The sequence below is a fragment of the Plectropomus leopardus genome, chromosome 15, assembly GCF_026936395.1.
Source record: "Plectropomus leopardus strain MGB_pleo_1.0 chromosome 15, ASM2693639v1, whole genome shotgun sequence".
In the NCBI taxonomy this organism is placed as follows: Eukaryota; Metazoa; Chordata; class Actinopteri; order Perciformes; family Serranidae; genus Plectropomus; species Plectropomus leopardus.
Genome location: NC_142190.1, coordinates 14,925,155 through 14,942,500, shown reverse-complemented (window position 1 = coordinate 14,942,500; position 17,346 = coordinate 14,925,155). Strand labels below are relative to the sequence as shown.

Here is a 17,346-nt window from a genome sequence, read left to right as displayed (position 1 = left end):
TTAGACCCTGATCCTCTAATTGAAGAGGGATTGTTCATATATCAGTTTGTTTACCACAGATTTTGTTTGAAACTAAACTTTCTTGAAGAGCCAAAAGTAACACATTGACCACACTGCTCCCTTTTCATCTGTGTCCTCATGTTTTCTGGGAACTTGCTGCACAACAAGATCACAGCAAAGATAATCAACAGTGGTGTGAAATGAATGTGCGTTTAGTCTTGTGTGAATGTTTATTTCTCTTTAAAAGCAATGAGGATACTTTAACTCACTGCACTGTTTAGCTGCAGCTGTCAGTGCTGCTCTGCTTTCCCCTGATATGCTGAGGTTTGAATTAGGCCCTTAACTGATTACCCTGTTGTTTTGCAAATGAATCGTAATGTTTCTGAATGAGCCACTACGTCATTCCTTGGAGACCGTCTAGCAGTTTTTGGTGTGTGTATGTGTGCTTGTGTGTGTTGGTGGTCTGTCTGTAGTGTTGACTGCTGGCCAGCTCTCGAGTCTTCTTTAATGTGTGTTTTAGTCAGAGTGGTCAGTGTCGGCCAAGCGAACAGTAAAACTGAAACAAAGACCAGCCGATCCTAGTAGTAAAATATTCTGTGTGTGTGTGTGTGTGTGTGTGTGTGTGTGTGTGTGCGTGAGAGAGAGAGAGAGAGAAAAAGAGAGAGAGAGAGAGACTGTGTTAGACTGTGGTCTGCGGTTTTCTTTCTTTACTGTTGGTCATCATTACCATGGTAACATGCGTGCCAAATGGGCTTAGATCTGTGTTTGGGTTTGAATTTTTTGACCAAAACCCTCTCAAACTTTCTATTGACTTAAATAACACTCTCAAAGATTGCTGTCTGCACTCTGTTCAGCATCAGAGCATCTTTTACACCTCTGTTTATTCATCAACATGCAAATTCTCTACAGACACCTCCCTTTGTTAATATTACTAATATGCACTCTTGCTCACATCGCTGGCTTTCCAGGTTTTTGACACCAGCTCAGGGTGTGTGTGTGGCCTTAGTTTCTGTGCCGGCTGTCATGGTTTATTGCCCTGGGCACTGCAGCTGTCACTGGACCAGGGCTGAACCTGTTCTCCTGTCTGCCAACAACTTGTTTCTGCAGGAAAAAGGGGGGAGAGAAATCATCACCTGCTGAAATCCAGCACAGGCACAGCTTCAGTGTTGTAGAGAGCTTTCCATTACAAGAAAAGATGACTTATTTGAAAAGAAAAAACATTTAATATACTGTATATACATAGGAGCTCATCCAACAAAAAGCTGCTGCAGTATCACTTAAAGTTGTTGTGAAAGGTAAAATGTTTATTTCATGCAGAGATAATAGCGACTGGAGAACCGGAGAGCAGTGAAATTGGTGATTTTTCCTGCATGCTATCAACACTATATGGAGTAACTGTTTGTCTGTGCAGATGTAAATAAACTGAGGCCATGACTCAAGGCTAATACATTTATCAGTGTGTTTGACAAATTCATGAAACTCTAAGCCTACTTTTATTTTGTCGGATGAAAGCTTTGGCCGTAGCATTATTTTAGAGGTTTGTTTTATTTCCTCTGTGAGACACAGAGTCACAGTGCTGAAAGAAGTTTGTTGATTTTTCTATTTTGTGAGGATGCAGCAAGTCAGAGAGAGAGAAAGGCGCAGACATGGGGAGCTGAGCTGAAGTGTATGTTAGTTTTTTGTCAATCTTCAAACACGCGCGCAAACAGTACATACAGTAGGCGTACAAGTCTGCAAACTCCTCCTGCCCCTTTATCAAACTGTTAGTCTCCTTTGTTTGTCTCACACAACCTGTCCCACCACATACACACACACACAGATACGCACACACACAGTGAGGAGACAGGCTTGGCAGGCTTTGCGCGGTGCTGACAGGGACCATGCGTCTCGCCTCAGTGGAGTGTGGAGAGATCTGTCAGAGTTAGGCTGACCTCCAGGGTAAGGGCTCTGATAGAACTCTGAGCCCAGCAGAATGCATTCCTCCGTGGGAACTCTTAAAATCACGCCTGGGTGTTCATGATCTGGTGGGAGCTGTTGTATAGGCAGTATAGAAATATTTCTTTCATTTTTTCACTCACAATGCTTTGTGAAGCAGGACTGTATTTTTTTTTTTGTAAGAACAAACCAGAAACTTGATCATTTTGCAAAGATAAACAAAGATCACACAATTGGGGTGTGAAATAGTCTTTGGAATTTTAACTGGTGGACCTGGTGTTGTTGTCCATGTGTTGGCAAGTATTTTCCTCACTTTAGTGTCATTGACAGATGATAGTAAGCCCCTGGCAGCCTTTGGAATGCTTTCTGCAGCTGACACTGACCTCTGACAGCAATGCAGGGAGGCAAGCAAAAACAGGATATCCTGAGAAGGGGTCAGTAAAAAATGACCTGATTAAACAATGCAGGTACAAACAAATACACACATCTTAAAAGTATAAATTGGGGTACTCTCGGATTTGTTAAAAGTGTTAAAAGCATTGAAAAATTTCTGTAAAAGTAAGGTCTTAATTGGTATTTAATCAGTCTTTCAGGGTCTCAAAATTTTGAAAAAATGGGAAGTAGGAAACATCAGCACTCACAGTTGATCCCGTCTGTCTGCTAACTAGATGTCTCTTACAGCACCTTAGGATGACATTGGGAAGAGCAGATTCAGTGAAAACTGGCTATTTAAGCAAGATTTAGCAGCATGCCTGAAACTGATGCAAAACAATGTAAGCAAGGCTCTGTGTATTTTATGCAAAATGTTTTTCTTGAACTCAGTGGAATCCCACATGCATGCAGGAAACACAAAATTACAAAGTCAGGTTTTATGTTACGACAAACATTTGAACAAAATTGTCCTAGACCACACATAATTGATGTTGGTTCTATTTTTTTAAATATATATTTATATTGTTTTTTGGTTTGGGGTATTGTATAATTCGTCTTAAGTGTCATTATGAGTGGCACTGAAAAAGCCTTAAAATGCCCTTAATCTCACATGCCTGTAGGAGCCCTGATTAATATTATGTTGACGCCCTTTTCCTAATTTCGGTTCCTCCCTAGCTAATGCGTTTCTTACTCTATCAATGCAATAGATACTACTAAAAAGAGAAAGTTTAATAACCTACAAAGGGATACTGGCTTTGACTTTACCGAGTTTCACCTGACCAGTGTGCTTTATGAAAAGAGCATTTGCTATTTTGCATTTAATGAATAATTTAGTTTCCTGTTAAAAACTTTGTGATCATTTTCGCCTTAATTGTTTTCCAAGAAGCAGTAAAGCTGTTTCAGCAGGAATGCATGCTCTAAGGTGTGAACCTCTGTTTTACCTTCGTCTGGAAGTGTTGAGTCTAAACACGTGGATACATGGTGTGGCTGAGTGCATGTGGCAGTGAAGTGTCAAATAAATCCACTCACAGCTAATTTGGTCCCCTGGTTCAGCAACAATGACAGAGAATTCCAGCAGCAATGTGGGCTATTTTTTGTCCAATGGCTCCTTTCTTCGACTTCGTCCGCTGTGAATATCACTTCTCCCTAAGGAGAAATCGGCGTGACGCACCAAAGCTTTGATTTCACATCTGCTTCTTTTTACCACTTTCTAGAAAACCTGTCCATCTGAACAATAACTGCTCCTCCAATTCACAAGTGTGTCAGAAAGAGGACTTTCATCATTGTTTCTGTCATCAGAACATATTATGGAGACGGGCTTTCATCTGAGCATTAAATCAAGAGGCTGAAATTGTGAGAGTGGTGTCTGCGCCGGTGTGAAACTGTGATTAAGGATGTGATGAGATGAAAGTTTGCCCTCTTTTTTTGGGCCCAGAGAGAGGAAGGGCTTACAGTGAGAGGAGAGGAAGGAGGGATGAAAGGGAATGCAGAATAGAGATGAGGAGAGAGGGGAAGAAAACAGCAAAGCAGAAAATAAAAAACAGAAGGGGGAAAAGTGAAGTGGACAGGGCATGAGAGAGGAAGCAATGAAAGAACAACAGAAAGGAGAAGATGAATGGATGAAAGTGAATGGAGTGGGAGACACGGAGGTGGAAAGGGGTCAACAGAAAAAGAGAAAAAGGAAGAAGAGCAGGGAAGCTGGGAGCTGGGAAGAAAGCATAAAAAAGGAAGTGTAAAAAGAAAGTGAGAGTAGGGAGGTTAGTTGAGGTAAAGGGCAAACGGAAGATGTATGAGGGGAAGAGGAGAGAAATGACTGAGGAGTGCAAAAAGCTGGAAGCCAAATGGAAGGAAGGAGTGACTGTATGTGAGAACGTAACCAGAGAGGAGATGCGAGAGTGAAAGTTGGCCCTCTCCCAGCTCAGCACGCTTCCATAATTAACACCAGCCGCTCCTCAAGTCCCGAAACAATGCTGAGTCGCCACTTTCAGCATGCCAAAAGTGGAACGAGACATGTTCACAGGCCTGTCTGTTCTCAGGGATCATCGCACACAGTGATTGAGCTGCTCAGACGGGGTATCTCTCACACACTCCCACACTTAGACAGTACATGGGAAACACAGAGACGTGCCGCATAATTAACGCATGCGTTATCACAGACCCTCACAGTGGGAGGGAACTTTCAAAGATTTGGAAAGAAATGCCTCAAAACACCTGTTTTTGCGTGTGGAGTATACTGGCAGCTGAGGAGTGTTTGGGCTTCACTATGTCTGTTGTGTCACATTATGCATTGTGCACGTACATTATGGTGAGCAATGTCAACCTCAAAGCTTAGTTGATCATCTGAAAATGAATACGCAATTACTTTGATTATCAATGTTATTTTTTAAGCAAAAACGCCAAACATGCCCATGTTTCAGCTTCTTAAATGTCAAAATCCGCAGCTTTGCTTTATCGTATAAACAGTTGTTTAACATGGTGGGCTTTATTGAATTTAAACAGTCGCTTCTCTATTTTTTTCTTGTTTTGACAATTTTTTTTTAATTTGGTTTCACTTACTAGCAATAGTCACATAGTTATCGTCACATGGGGTGTTTTGCATTTGAGATAAATAAAATGAAATTAAAGCACATGTAAATAAAGGAAGGGAGTTTTGAGGAAATATATACATTTTCCACTTTTTACAAATTTCCTCAAATTTAGTTTTCTGAAGCCTCATTGAAAAGGTAATTCTTTACATTACAAAGACTTCATAAATGATATTATACCAGTTCTCTATGAATGGGGCACCTGGCTGAAGCTATTTCCTTGTTATTGCTTTTCTAGCATCAAAACTCAGTATTTCATGTATTTCAAATAATTGTTTTGTTATAATATTTCATTTTTCTATTATGATCAAATGTATTAAAAATCAGTCAGCGAACAGATTAACTGATTAACAAAACAATCGTCAACTGCAACTCAACTAACTGTTATTTTGGTTTCTGTTGGGTGTGTTTTTGCTGTAAGTGGCTTTTTAGGTCTGAAAATATAATGATGTTAACTTGAAACATTTTTTGTGTGCACTCAACAAGTAAGGAAAGTTCTGCCCATCATCGCTCTGAAATCAGTTTATAATTCAACCCAAAATGTTTTGCTTCTGCATATCTCAGACTGGAGCTGACAGTGAAGATTGTAGCAAATAGTTTTAAGTAAGTTAACTACCACATTAATCAGAATCTCCATGTGAAACATATATGGCAGACTGACCCACATGACCTCACCACAGCACCAGCTGCTCACCTCCTGTTTATCAGAAGACACAACAGCCAGCAGCTGACAACAGCTAAACCCGTGAGGCCTGCAGACAAATCGGCCTTTTCCATACACATGTGCTGGCTTGACTTGACTCAGTTTGACCTGGCGCGTCAGCCCAGCATTGCAGGGATTTGCATCTCCATTACACCGGGGCTACCCACTTGAGGGTGTGTCTTTAACTGATGACACATTTGTCTTGTTTGATGACGTTTAATAGCATTTGGCTGATTCTTCACTAAAAGTCCCTCATTATTCTTGCTGTGAGTGTTTTTCCATCACACAGCATGGCAGCTTCAGTAAGTCACATTTACCTGTTGGAGGTGTAGCGTTTGCAGGGTTGCAGTAGGAGCCTGTTGTCTGCGGCTCTTTATGTAACATTTTGTTGTGACTGTTTCTGGTTGCACACTTCCTCCTTGCAGTATAAGTGGATTGTTTCTATTGAGGATTTTATGTTATTAAGTTTTGATTATAAAACAGTAAATTAGGAAATGTTGAGTTTTTATCAGCAGTTACTTAACACAGCTCCTGTACAGCTGAAACTGAACATAGAACAGTAAAAATAAAGCACATTTCTGAAGTAAAGACAGGGACGCAAGACAGAGCAACTTTGCACAAGCTGACGCATTTAAACTGGTAATGAAAACAAAAATCAACATGGAAAAGCCCCCAAAGACTCATGTTGTGCAAAAACTGTTAACAGTTAACATAGTCTTGTAACACTGTTTAAAATTCAAGCTAAAATTTTGTGGTCAGTTGTATCTATTGATTAAAATTCCAAGTTGAAACACCACTCAGATGCTAACAGAAGACTGGGGGGGTTTATATAAGATCGTAAGTTCTAACATGGCTTTTTAAGCATCATATTTTTTTGTGGTGATCAAAGTTGGTTTAGCACTGATTGTTTTTAGTCTCTGCAGACCATGTACAGATATATTGAGATGTCAGCCATGAAGGCTTATTGATCTTCACTCTCACACATGCTCTTTTCTGTCAGTGGTTAGACCTTCACCAGTGGTTTAGCTGCACTGCTCTAATACCAGCAGAGCCACATCACACTGTTATATGTCAGCAACAAATCATATATATCTGTTGACAGCTCACATATCCTCATCACTCTTTACCTGTAGTTTATAGACCTAGTATTTCTTGATAAGAAATGAGTTTATAAAAACGCTGAAACTGCTTTAAAAATGTCGTAGAAATACTGGAGGAAATGATTAGCGGAAAGTATATCCTCAGGGTGCTTTACAAATGTGTCTTCCCTAAGAGTTTAAAAGAAGATTATACCCCATCTTGTTGTGAGAAATGCTGACTTTTAATGGATTATTGCTTGTTAAATGTTTTTATGGCTCTTAAATTGACACACATGGCCTGGAACTGTACTGAGATGTCAGTTATATCATCACTTTTGTATATGTGTCACCTGCACCAACTCATATTCATTCAGCCAGATGTGATATTACGCACAAAAAGTGGTGCACGGCTGCTGGATTTTCTCAATATCACAGGATCACAGGAGAATTTCAGAATCACAGCATGGCATGAAAATCAATCTCATCAGGATTCATGTAATGTGTTGGCGTCAGACCAATCAGTTTCTGTACTGCAGCTACTGACAGTCATGGTATAGACGTGTGTAAGCACACAGAGATGTGACTGTTACTTCAAAGCAACAATGGCGGCTCCTTAAGAGGTTAGCATTGATGCTGCAGCTGCATTAGTTATATCAGAACTTGAACTTACTTCTTCATTGAATAAAGAGCAAATAATGGCACTGAAGGCTTTTTTGCATGGAAAAAATGTTTTCGCTTTTCTCCTGACTGGCTTAGGTAAGAGTTAGATTTACTCCGCCGGTAGGTGCGTTGGTCTGACTTGTTGAAGTTAGCCTGTGGTTGACAGATGGTTTGTTCAACCACCTGCCAAGTTTTTTTTTTTTTTTTTTAACCTGTCCTTTTCCAAACTGTTTCCAAAGGCGACTTCTCAGATGGTTCTGTGTAAAAAAAAACAAACAAAAAAACCCATCAGGCATGTCAGGTGAAAGAAGTGGAACAAGTGGCCAAAACATCACAGTTGGGGAGTGTTCATCAAATTTTAATGTCTGAATGCAGAGCCAATCCTCTGATTTACTTCATGTAAACACATAGTACACCAAACAGATGCTATATGTCATACAGCAGAGACATACTGTGTGAACCCTTGGTGTCATTTTACATTTGAACCTGGAACATCCCAGTTTGGATTAGGGGAATTACTGACATGAAGTGGTGTATAAAGCCAGCGTTCATCTGTGGGTTGACGAAAGTGATCTGTTACCACTGTCAGTGTGTGAGAACTGTCTTATGTTTGCCTTTGCATTTTTTCTGTTTTAACATTTATTTTGTGTGTGCGCTCTCTCAACAGTTTTGGCAAGCAGCTGGGGGGCAGACGAGGCTGTGAATGCATCACTTTGGAGCCGTCAGAAATGATTGTGGTGAGTAGGGACGGCGCTGCCTCTCTCCCTCTTTTAGACTCTTTGTCTCTCTACCAAGCACCTCCCTTTTTATCCTCCCACATCTCCCATCTCTGTCCTTTGATATTATTCTCGTTTTTCCATCTTTATTTGATGTCAGTATGACCTTTTTTCTCCTGTACTCCTCTCTTGTTAATCCTTTTTCTCCCTTTCTTTCATCTCTCTTCCTTTCTGTCTCCCCATCTCTGTTCTTCCCCTCTCTGCTCTCTCCCTCCCTTCGTATGTGCCGTACCTCTGTCTGAAATTCAAATTCAGATGGGCTTCATTGGCAGTATGTGTTGCCAAACCATTTGGTTTTTTTTTTTTTTTTTTTAAGATAATTTTTTTGGCATTTTTGCCTTTTATTAGATAGGACAGATCAGCAGTGTGAAAGGGGGAGAGAGAGGGGATGACATGCAGCAAAGAGCCACGAGCTGGGCTCGAACCTGCGACCGCTGCGGCACGGACTGTGCCATTATTCATGGGTCGCCTGCTTAATCCACTAAACCACCGGACGCCCCACCATTTGCTATTTAAGAAAAAATAATCACATATTACGCAGCACTGTTCAAGACCAGGGAGTCTAAATACTTACATGAAATTAGCTGTATACATTATACTGTATTTGTACCCAATTACTAACACAAGATTATATTTCTTGAATGGAAAATGTTTTAAACGTAGAGGGTTGATTTATGTATGAATAATGTTTCATGTCTACACTGTTACCAAGTAAATAATGGGAAAGAGACAGAATTTATATCTTGAGAATAGAATTTATTTTTATTGTCCACCTGGGTGAAAATTTGTCTTTGGCCAACCGAACACAAAACAAAGCACAAGAAAAAGCAGACAAACAAAAATAACCCCAAAACAAATCTAAACAAAAAAACAAAACAAAACTAAACAAAACAATGGCTTCTACAGAGTGTTGCATTTGTCGGCTGTTTGTAGCCTTAATGTTGCAAAACCAGGAATTTTCCATCAGAAAAAGAAGTCTCATTTCATGCAGCAAGATCTGTAAAGGCTCCGATTAACCAAACTCACATCAAAGAACTTGTTGCAATAAAGGCCAACAGTTGCCTCAAGTTGTGTGTTTCTTGGCAAAAAAAATTGCACTCGAACTTACCGCAAAGACTACAGACAACAGCCAACTAGCACATACATTCTGCGCTTGTGTGACAGGAAATAACTCTCCATAGCAGCAGGCGGCTGTAGTCTTATTGGCTACTTAAAAAGGCAAACCAGAAGACTGACAGGATGCATCAAGACGCAAGTTAGCCAGTTAGCACATTAATAACACAATCAGATGATGAAAGAACAGAAAATATTTCATGTGTGCTAGTGAACAATAAAACAAACCGTACCGAACTGTTTCTGTTAAAGAGCTCAATGGCACACACTGCAAAAACTAGAGCAACAGACGCTCACCAACGCCCGGACATTGACCAGCAGCCGACCATCGCCTTGGTGTGTCAGGGCCCTAACTCTTCCTTTTCTTATTCTAGCTTTGTTTTTGTGTCAGTGTGGTCAAAGGGCCTCTGCTCTCCAAATCTATTTTATAAGTGGTGTTATATTATTTCGAACACTTTCCTTTTCTAGTGTAGTAAATAGACCACCAGCGTAGACTGGACATCAGTATAATTACAGCTCAAACTTTTTCTTCAACTTTCAGAATATCTAAAGTGCTACTTTAGCTCATGCTTATCATTCTGTAGTTTACATACAAATGTAGTGTGTTTCTTTGTGCCTCCACAAGGCTGCAGTGCTTACAAAATCTCTGTCTCCTCCCTAAATGTCCTCCCTGTTCTTCTTCCCTCTCCCAAGTGTTCATGTCTGAGGGACTAGAGGGATCAGTTGGGATAAGACAGCATAAGCAGTAAACTTTTAAACAAAAACCAGCAGGTAGCACCAGTTCCCCTGACATTCATATCATACTTTGAACAGATTCAACCTCGTGACTTCTTGATCGTTTCCCGTCCATTATCTTTGACCTGTAACAGTGAGGTCAGAGGACTTTCAGATGATACAGGAAGTCCCCTGCATGTATTTTTTTTTTGGGAGAATTCTCAAAGAAATCCCTCATCAGAGATTTCTCTTGCTATGACTGTACGTTCTTGCATAACTGTCATTTCTGTAGCCAGGGGAACAATGATGAAACCTTATCATCCTCAGACAGACTGTCACTCTGCTCACTTAAAACTGAGGTAATAGTGTGCAAGATTTTCATTTAAATTAATGTCAGTTTTACCACTCTTTATCGCTTGTCATTTGTGACACAGTAATGATTTAACCAGTTTCGCTGTGAAAGAATTTGTATTTAGTGCTGTAGGCAGTTCTTCACTGGGAAAATTCCCCTGTTACAAAAAGTCATTTTTCCCTCTACAGCTGAAAAGAAGAAAAATAGAGGATCTCTTGCTAAAACTGTATGCACCACTGATTGTGTTAATTAAGTGCAGCATTCAGTTTTAGTTGTCAGATGCACTTAATATTGTTGGCATTATTGACACATTGAAAATTTCTGCTCTAACAGTCAGAATAAAAGAGACTGAAGTTTTGTGAAGTACGCTTTCACACCCTAGTGTTAAAGCAGTATGTTTCTGTTTTATGGTAGGTTATTTGGTGTTGGTTTGACATTATTAGATTTTGTTCTTTGTGCAGATTGAACAAACCAGATTCGTGTTAGATTTAGTTAATTTCAAACTGAATTTACATAAAAATATAAAGTATAAAAAAAGTAAACATTCTCCTAAAATATCATATGCATGAAAAAATTCTAAAAACATCAGAATTCTCACCATATTATTTGATGATTATTACCTAGTTAAAACAGTTATTTTGTTTGTACTCATACTTGCAACTTGCACATATTTTTCTACCCATTCCAAATGTTATTCACTCCTACATTATACAGGAATAGATCAGAGCTCAACAGGACTCAGTATTTGTTGGCTTGTGCAGTTTGTTCAGGTTGTTCTCTGTTAAGAGAGTAAAACACACACAAGGAGTGTGTGGACGAATAAGCACTTAAATAATGTGTGACTTGTAGTGTATGGGTAAAAGAAGTGTTTTAAACAGAACTATAAACCTGGAGAAGGGGACAGTAAAGGAGTAACACTCCCCCCTCATCAACTAATTGGGCTTTTTGATCAAACAGTCCCATGAAACAAGAAGTAACAGCCTCTAAACTTAGGAAGTTCCCTTTGCTCTTGCATAACAACCGGATCTAAATAACTGTTACAGTGAAATATGTTAGATAACAGAGCAGTGACAAAGCAAGTAAAACAAATTCACCGTGTTTTTTTTTGTTTTTTTCTGTTGCTTGACTGTGATCAAGCAACTTCAAGCTTTATATGTTAGAAGGGAGATGCGGATAAATGAAAAGACAAGTTGAAAGTCTTCAAGGGATAGGGGAAAAAAATGATACAGCATTGTATTGCAATATTTTGCATGGCAATATTGTATCTATATACAGACACAAAGTATCGATTTTGTTAAATGATGCTAGAATGCCTCCTAGAATGATAATATCAACTGCTTTTTCACTTCACCAGATACCATTTTGCTGCAATAAAAAATAGTGAAGTGAAAAAATAGACTGAGAACATTGATCTTTTTTGAAAAATCAGATGACAAATAATTATGTTATATACTATTGCAATTCTCAGCATATCTTGAAACTGTTAAAATCCCAATATCATTGTGATAGTATTGTATTATGGGGCGATTCCCACCCCTAAAATCCATTACCTTTGTTTAATATCAATTAACACTACCATAAATGCCACTGCATGCTTAACTGTTAGAATAAATAGCACACTGAAGTTGTTTGACCAGTAGTGACATTCAGGGCTCCACCACCCCACCCCCAAAAAGGTTATAATAGTGAGGTGCCCTTTCATCAAGGCACTTAATCCTTAACTACCCCTGTGGGTCCATTTAGGGGCTATTGCAACAGTAACAGGGAGTGGTACGAGTACTGATGATCTTCCAGGTATAATTGTGTAACACTGTGTGAATGTGAAGTTGGACATTGCAGGAAAAGAGCCAACAAACTCAGTTACCCGGGGAATAAAATCAATTTGAACAGAAGAAAGACACAAGTTTGTGCCGAGGGAATAGATTTGAACTAATGCTGCCTGAGTTTGTATTAAACTATCCTCTCTGTGTGACATCCTGAAAGAGTAGAGAGAGATGCCGGCTGGTATGGATAGGAGGAGAGGAGTGTATGCTAGAAAGACACTAAGTGGATCAGCTGATTGGAGCCTCAGGGAGAACGTGAGGTGTTTCCGTCTCTATACACATTTGTTTGTTTTCGAGTATTTGCATTTTTTCTTGGAGAAACAGGAAATGAGATTATGTAAAGGGTGTTATTGTTTTTATTATCCAAGCATATCCTTGTTTTGTTCCCTTTTTTTAATAGTCTGTGGTGCAGCAGAGAAGAAGGTATCAAGGCGCATAGGAAGCAAATAACTTAGAACAATACACTAAAGCAGAAGCTGCCCAACTATAGAGCATAATCGTAAATAGGTTTATTGAAACATTTACAAGGAAGTAGCTTTTGTGTTGTGGTGCGTAACAGTCAAAATATACAAGTAAAGAGAAAATACTATAAATTTGTAAAATATACATTTTATTCTAAAGCTTAAAGAGATGTACAGTGATTTTAAAACAAAGAAAATGAAAATGGAATGTGCAGATATTTTCAGTGCAAAGAATATGTACAATATGCAAACAGTCAGGTGGAGATACACCGAACTATGTTTATGTAATCAGTGGTGTTGGCTGTAGAGAATAACAGATGTTCAATGGGAATAATGATAATAATAAAGATGGTAAGTCTTTAAATTTGGCAGATCATGTCTATCTTATCTAAATTCAGACAGATTTGTGCTGTACAGAGCTGAGCAAAAAGAGATATTTAATTTTTTCAATGGCAAAATCCGTCTTAAACATCCTGTGCTTATTACACTGCAGGGCGAGTTTTTCCCATAAGGCTTTGGCAGCACATTTCTGTCTAAGACTAATTGGAGATGTACAATGCTACAAGATAACAGTTAAGACAGTAAAAATCATTGTTAACACCCACTTAGCTTAGAAAATAGACAGAACACCCCATGAACACATTTTTGCTTTTTAGAAAGGGCAGATAAGGAAAGCCTTCTGAAGAAATTACATTGTGGTAAAGAAATTGGTGTAACACTTTTTAACCTTTTTTCTCTACACACATTTTAGTTTTAGGTTGAATTATTATGTTTTGTTGACTGTTTGTTGCCTGACAGGAGTCTATCACCATATATATATATATGTGTGTGTGTGTATGTATTTATACATATTGTGTCAGCAGCATGATTATGTTTAGATACTAAAAAATGTTTAAAGCAGTTGCCACTCAACTTACACCTGGTAAATGAAAGCTTTTACATTTGCTTTTAGATGACGCTTTCCTGGGAGAATCCGTCTGACGCACAGAAGTTGGTGCGTGTTTGGTTTCGGGCAGCGGCTTGTTTGGAATAAATAGGAGAAAGCTGGGAAGTCAGCTTAAATGTCAATAGCTGAACAGGCAAAGAAAACAGTGGCACATCTTTTCCCAAATCTAAGTAGAACACACCGTAGTACTGGTGGAGTGACAAAGGATTTCTGGGAAGCACCTCAGCTGTGAGAGCGATGCCTTCAGACATAAAAATAGAGGAATTCTTGGATAACCACCGAGGTCTGAAAATGACAAGAAAAGCTGTCAGGAACACAAATAAACATGAACATGCTTGCTCTTGCTTTCTCACTCTCTCTCTCAAACACACACACACACGCACACACACACACACACACACTAAACACACAGGAGCAGAGGGACTGTGGTCTAGTCACACTGCATTGCAGCCAATCAGCTAATTAGGGCCATGGGAATAGTAGAGGGAGTGTAATTTGTGGCTATCCTCATAACTCTGGTCACAGGATGGACAGGGGTGACATTCACAGACTGACAGGGCGGGGTTGTTTGTGAGTGTGTGTGTGTGAGTGTGTGTGTGTGGTGGGAATGCAGGGGAATGAAAAGAAGTGAGTAGTGAGAAGAGAGGAGTGAGAAATGAATGAATAGAGCAAGAAAAAAGTTAGCAAAAAAGGGGCTGATGCATGCCTGCAGACAAACCATCAGATAGACAGAAAGGAATGTAAATGGACTGATGAGTAGACGAATAGTGAGTCATATTTAAATGGACAGAGGAAACAGGAAGTATGGTCACATAATGGCTGTGACAGTTAGTCCGAAACATAGAGGCAAGAGCTCTCAATGGCTGACAGAACTGCTGGTCACGGGGTAGATGGGGGGTTATATTTAGTCGAGCACCCAGAGAGAGACATACACAATGAGACAAAAAGACGGTGATATGGTCACAGGATAGACGTGTAAGTCGGGTACATTTCTAATCTTCCCCCCAAGAATTTCATGCGCATTACCTTCAGGCTGTCTGTCTCACCAGGCTCGTTAAAACGAGGCGGGATGAGGTTTTTTTTTTCTTTTCGAAAAGGGGCACATCTATATCAGTACTGGTTCCCTTTTACAACTGTTATTTGGTGTTTTATAGCTGAACTATTCCTCATGCAGCTGTTTCAGAGTCCATTATAGCTAAACTACCCACGATGCAGTAGTTATTCTGTGTATTACAGCAGGACTCCCCTCACATTAGGTTGTTCCTGTTAGAACCCAGAGCAGCTATGAGTCCCGTTTCAGCAGTGACAGAAAATCGTTGAGTCCATCTTCTCTCTCGTGTTTTAGAGCCGCTTTATAATCGATGTGCGAGATTGTGTTCAGTCAAACAGCTCTGTGATGTTTGTCTCTGAGAGATATAATCTTGGTCTTGTCATGTTTTTTTGTATCATGGGTGTATTGTATGTGTTTCGTGTGGGAATACAGGAAGACAGGCAGCTATAATTTCAGTCCTATATTGCGGTTCTTCAGCTCCTAGTCTTCTGACCTCCTCTAAACTCAAGTGCACAAACACAGTAGTCATATATCCTCATTGCTTTTTTTTGGACGATCATGGGTGTTTAAGACCTCTGATTACACATGACTGACCCGAGGCCTTGGGGGAAAAAACTAACAGTAGTTGCTTATTAGATCAGTCTGTTGCATTCATACACTGTGACGAAATTGTGCCAGGGTTCCCACCAGTGTATTTTTTAGGATGTTTTTTAAGCTATGATAGCCTAAAGAGTGACAAAAAAAACACCAACAATAACTTTACAATGAATATTGATGAAGGATTAAACTGTACAAACAGAGCCTGAAGCCTCTGACCTCGTGACAGCTGCAGCTGCGATGAGGAATTCAACCGAAGTCAGTGAAGTAAGCTTGCTAGTATAATGTCAACTTCGCCAGTTAAAGTTAGACTGTGTGATGTTAACATTACAGTTAACATTTCAGCAGCTGATGTTTGCGTTTACAGTGATCGAGCTGATGATATGTTAATGTCACATTAACTGTAAGGAGTCCGGGTAATTTTACATGTGGCAGCTGAACGTTTTTGGCTTCATGCTACACAGAACAACCTTCATAGGACTGAACGGGGGTCCTGCCTTTAACGCTGTATCCAGGTCGCTTAAAACATTCACCACAGCTCTGCATCGGCTCAAATCATGTCACTAATGTTAACCACTTACTTACTCAGGGCACTTACTCCTCTTCATCCACTATAGGACATTGAGATATTGACAACATCCTGGCCAGTAGGCACATCGGCTAGTAGGGCCACTTCTATATTTTTGGGGGCCCTTTGCAAAATCTTGTTTTGCCCCCTATTTAAGTCACTCATGAATACACACCAAATCTGCATTATGTTCCATATGCATATGAGACCAAATCCTACTTTTAAAACCTAAAAAAAAATGTGTTCATGTTAAAATCAAAATCGCAACAAAGTCTGTCGCCTTAATCAAAACACACGGTTGTCAGCTGGCCCACACGGCCCTGCCACATCATTACAAGATACTTGCCACCCGGCCTAACAACTTTTCCTGGGGAAAACCATGTGTGCTTTTTAATACTGATTACCAAACTTAAAGTTCAAAGAGGCAAGTAGAAAGACTATTTGAGCTATTTCATACAAACATTCTGCCTAGCCATTTTATCTTTTAGAGCGTTTAGCTGTAAATGTAGGCTATAATGTGTTATTTCATTGTATTCTACATTGACTGTAATGTAATAGAAATGCTTTTGTCTTTGATTGGAAAAGATGAATATTTTCCATAGTTTTTTTTTTTTTTACTGAAAACACTGTAAAGCACATACTCATTAGTGAATAGACTGCAGTATTGCAAAATAGATTCAGTTAATCTATTCTTTATACTTATTATGCACATATAGTGCTGGAATGAATGCATGGACATTTGGTGTGCTAATTAATGCATTTTAGCTGTCAGCAACTATAGCTTATAGCGTATTACATAACTAGACACAGCTGCAGATGTAGAGTAAGAGGTAGAAGCAGCAATATAGTATCACAACCAATCAGTGAAGGGGATACACGAGAAGCAAGGGAGGTGAAGATAAGTAAAGGAGAGACACGGGAAGAGGAGTGGCGAGAAGACGCAGCTAAAAAATGTTCAGCAGATGGATCCAGTTAATTTCTCTTCTCTTTTGGATTCTCAGACTGGCAGGCACACTGACAGAAAGCTTGACAAACTGTAGGGCTAAACAGGCAGCGATACAAGCAAACAGAAACATAGAGCACACTTGTTAAAAGATGCCAGATTATTCAGTCAGTACTTCTGGACAGGCAAGGATGAACTAAGCATTAACAGCTGACCACAAACCCTAAAGCATGACATGATTGTCAAGTGAGAAGAGGCAAATCTAGCCATGTGTGTAATGCAGTGCATGAATTACATGTTGTGGATCCTAACATAATGGCAAGAGATAGTGAATGTAATAGATGGACACAAACACACACACACACACACACACAAACACAGGGACAGCAAACAAAATAAATCCGTGTGAGATATGTGAATCAGCAGATGCATACAGCAGAGCAAGTAAGAAGTGAGTTGAGGCTCACGGCTACATTAGCCACTATAAGCATAGCACCCTTTAATCTCCAACTGAACCTTTAGTGGTCGAGTTGCTTCATGGGAAATGTAGGTGCCAAGTTTCGACAAGGATGACATCCCTAGTTTCTCTGCATCAATTGATGTCCATC

The 17,346-nt window shown here is 39.6% G+C and overlaps 1 protein-coding gene across 2 annotated transcripts in view; it reads left to right on the top strand.

Annotated features, from left to right (window-relative positions):
• Positions 1-17,346, top strand: part of rapgef6 (Rap guanine nucleotide exchange factor (GEF) 6) — a 170,698-nt gene that overhangs the window by 49,660 nt on the left and 103,692 nt on the right. For both annotated transcript variants that reach the window (XM_088088061.1, XM_088088063.1), the window contains one exon: positions 8,062-8,131. In XM_088088061.1, the coding sequence (XP_087944187.1) occupies positions 8,062-8,131 (70 nt within the window). The remainder of the gene's footprint in view (positions 1-8,061; positions 8,132-17,346) is intronic.